The sequence below is a fragment of the Myotis davidii genome, unplaced genomic scaffold (genome assembly GCF_000327345.1).
Source record: "Myotis davidii unplaced genomic scaffold, ASM32734v1 scaffold172, whole genome shotgun sequence".
Taxonomy (NCBI): domain Eukaryota; kingdom Metazoa; phylum Chordata; class Mammalia; order Chiroptera; family Vespertilionidae; genus Myotis; species Myotis davidii.
The window spans coordinates 3,918,750-3,922,193 of NW_006284343.1; the positions used below are offsets into that span (position 1 = coordinate 3,918,750).

General features: G+C 61.3%; 1 protein-coding gene across 5 annotated transcripts in view; it reads left to right on the forward strand.

Moving 5' to 3' along the window:
- Window positions 1-501: 501 nt before the first annotated feature.
- Window positions 502-3,444, forward strand: part of SLC16A5 (solute carrier family 16 (monocarboxylate transporter), member 5) — an 11,291-nt gene continuing 8,348 nt past the window's right edge. The window contains exons 1-2 of one of the 5 annotated variants that reach the window (XM_006754614.2): window positions 510-727; window positions 3,134-3,389. In XM_006754614.2, coding sequence (XP_006754677.1) covers window positions 3,191-3,389 — 199 coding nt within the window. In that variant the 5' untranslated portion in view covers window positions 510-727; window positions 3,134-3,190. Of the gene's footprint in view, window positions 728-1,947; window positions 2,150-2,760; window positions 3,390-3,444 lie in introns of those variants that run through there. The other 4 variants (XM_015570785.1, XM_015570791.1, XM_015570777.1 and 1 more) reach the window with 4 other exon arrangements.

Sequence of the window (3,444 nt, forward strand, 5' to 3'; positions counted from 1 at the left end):
TGAGGGTTCAAGCTGGCTCTTGCAGTTCTCGGGCCCAGGGGAGCCCTCCGGCGGCCTGCCCCATGCCCTGTGCCCTGTGCCCTGTATCCTGACATGTGTGTGGTCTGGTGAGGGAGGGGGTCTCCAGGGTCTGCCCCTCCTCTCGCTGCCCTGGGGCTTGTGACCCCCCCTTTTCCCCTCACCATGAGAAGAGAGGAGGAGGCCCCTCCACTCTACACACCAGCCCAGTAACCCCACAGCCCCTGCATGAGCGCATCTCTCGCCCTTTCCACCATACTTGCAAACCCGGAAGGCAGGGAGAGGATGCTGAGGGCCTAGCCGGGCCTCTGCCATCCAACGGGGAGCCCTAGAAACAGCCTGGGGGGTTGGGAGGGTAATAAATGTCATCTTGGCATTGTCACTTGGGCATGAAGATGGTCTTGGGGTCCGGGAGTCCCTGAACGCTCGGGGCAGCTCCCCTGGAAGGCGGCTCACCTCTAGTCCCAGGAAGTGAGAGTGAGGTCTCTAGCCGCATCTCCCTCCTTGCCCCAACCACACACCAGGCGGTGATGGTGACTCATGGTTCCCAGTACAAAGGAGAGACCACTTCCCCGCTGGGGCAGAGGCGACGCCAGCGCCCCCAGCCCCATCGCGTCTCTGCACCGCTCACGTCTTCTGGAATGGACCTGCCGGCCAGGGAGCCGGGTCAGCCTTGGTCCCCAGCTCGCCTGTCTTCTGCGGAGCACAGGTGGGTCACATCAATAGTGTTTTGGGCTCTGCCGGAGGCTGGATGGGAGCTCGGGAACAGCTCCTTGCTCCTAGTGTGGAAGATGGGGTAGGGGCAGGGGGACAAGATAAAGCGTTGAACCACTCGGATGTGGATGTGGTATGAAAACCACTGCTAAGGGGAGAAAACAGGAAGGGAGGGGGTCTAGCTCAACTAGGGTGGGGGTCAGGGTAGCTTCCTAAGGTGGAATCTTGAAGGACCAATCGGACTTCTCTCTGGCTTAAGATTTGGAGGAACCACCACTGTAGCCAAGTTGGGGGGGGGTGGGGACAGCTTGCTTGGGGAGGGGGCTGAAGGACCAACGGGACATAAAAGCCTGGGAGTTGCTGAGGTGTGAGGGGATGGCTCTCTCTTCTCAAGGAAGACTGGGTCTGTAGGGGAGCTCCCGGAGGGACGCCAGGGGTCCCCAGGCTGGGAGGCAGCAAGTTAAGAGAGGGCAAGGGTGCTGAGTGGTTTCCTAGGCTCTGGTGGTCTCCAGGGAGGAGAAGCGGGGAAGAGCCAGCTCCCCCGGAAGTTTGTGGAGGGAAGGTGGGTGCAGAGTGAAGGGCCCCACTAGAGAAGTGCTGCTAAGAAGGGCACTAAGGAGGCCTCTCCACGGAGGGGCAGGACCAGGATGAACAAGAAGGGACCGTGTCTCTTCTCCCTTCTCCCCTCCCTGCCACCTCTTGTCCGTGACTGTGCTGCTCTGAAGGAAAACGCAGGGCCCTGGAGTTTGGGGGTGCCGGGCGTGGGGCAGCAGCGGAGGGAAGAGCAGGAGGAAGTGGGGACACAGGGGAAAGCTGAGGGGCTGGGATGTGTCAGGGAGGAGGGGTGAGCTATGGACACGGGTGCGGAGACTTGACATTCAGGTCACCGTGGAGGGGATCAGGTGGCGCTGGTGGCCTTTCCATTTGCTGAGGGAACAGAAATCCTGGAAGGGGCAGAGCCAGCGAGGAGGAGTTGAATCTGAGGTTTGCCCCAGGATCGGGGCCGAGGGGATCTTTAGGGCCAGCGTCCCAGGCAGGAGCCAGGAGGGCAGGAGGTGCCCTTGGCCCATCCGCACGAGGGCTCACCGTCACACACGCTCACACGCACACCCTGAGGCTGGGATGAATGGGGCGATGTTCTTGGCAGGGCTGTACCCTGAGAAGGGAGCTGAGCACTTGAAGCAATCACTTTAGGGTGGGTCCAGCTTAGGGGCCGTTTGCAAGATCCTGGCCTGGGGGAAAGGTGTGGGCTGCTGGGCTTGGCAGGAAGAGGGGGTTTCATGTTTCTGAGCGTTTTCTGAGTCCCCATGGATCTTCCCTGGGCCTGGAGCTAAAAGGAGGGAGGCTGTGGGAACAGGAACTCCTGGGAGGCCAAAGTTGCTCCCACTGCCTGCTGTACCTGGAGCCCCGAGAGCAGGTGAGGTCTGAGGATGGTGGGGAGAGCCAGGATGGAGGGAAGGGTCCGGAAAAGGGCTCTGCATTTGCGGGGGCGGCAAGGGGGGTGGCGGGGACTTGGGGCTTCCAGGTCTGGTTATGGCGGCTTCTGTGATGAGGGGGAGTGGCCTGGTGGTGGCAAGGAACTGAGATAGGACTGAGCCAAAGATGTGAGGGTATGTGTCTGTGGGTCTATGTGTCTGTCCATTTGTTTGCATGCCTCTAGGGTTGCCTGCATGAGTCTATGTCAGTGTGTGTCTACCTGTGTGTATGTATGTGAGCAGGTGTCTTGATTTGTCCGCGTGTGACTGTGTATGTATTTGTGTGTTGGAGGGGTAGTGCACAGAGAAGCCCTTGCAGGTGGTAGATCACTGTTCAGCATGTTGTGGGGCTGGACTCCTGGCCATGGCTCTTTCTAGAAGGAGCCTTGTAGGGCTTTCAGAGGCCGGTGCCCTTGTGAAGTGTTCTGTACACTCCTTGGCTGCACCCGGCACCAGCTTGCTCACCTTGGCCCTCAGCGCGGACAGAAATTCACTGTTGATGTGGGTTGCGAAAGACTGTTTGTGTGCAGGAAACCTGGTGATGAATGGAAATGTATGCGCGTGCCTGTGGGGTCAGTGGGATGGCCCTGGCCCTGGGGCCCTGCCCCATTCTCCAAGCAATTACCCAGTGCTCGCTGCCCCGGAAGTCCCACCTGCTGACTACAAGTGATGTTAGATTAGAAAGAATTCCACTCACCTGCCGGGGCCCACTGATCCCTCACCTGCCAGCTCCTCCTGCCAGGCTGGCTCTGGGAAGTGGGTGAAAGGAGATGCCAAGGCCAACGCGTGGGCCCCTGGCCACCTCCCAGGGGGTGATGCTCCTCTGACACCTGGTGTGGAGGCAAGAGGGACGGTTCCAGCCGCCCAGGAAAGGTGGCCGGGGAGCCGGGGAGGCTGGCACTTCATTCTGTCCCCTCCCTCCCCAGGCAGCCCGGGCACTGGTAGCAGCGGCAGCGAGGCCGTGGCAGCGCTCCCAGCAGAGGATGCCCCAGGCCCTGGAGCGCGCCGAGGGCTGCTGGGCGTGGGTGGTCCTGCTGGCCGCCGTCGTGGCCCAGGGCCTCACCCTGGGCTTCCCCGCGTGCATCGGCATCTTCTTCACTGAGCTGCAGCGCGAGTTCCAGGCCAACAACAGCGAGACCTCCTGGTTCCCCTCCATCCTGACGGCCATGCTCCACGCGGGGGGTAAGCAGCCCGAGGAGGGACCTCGCTGGCCTCGCTGGGATAGCTGTGCCTTTCG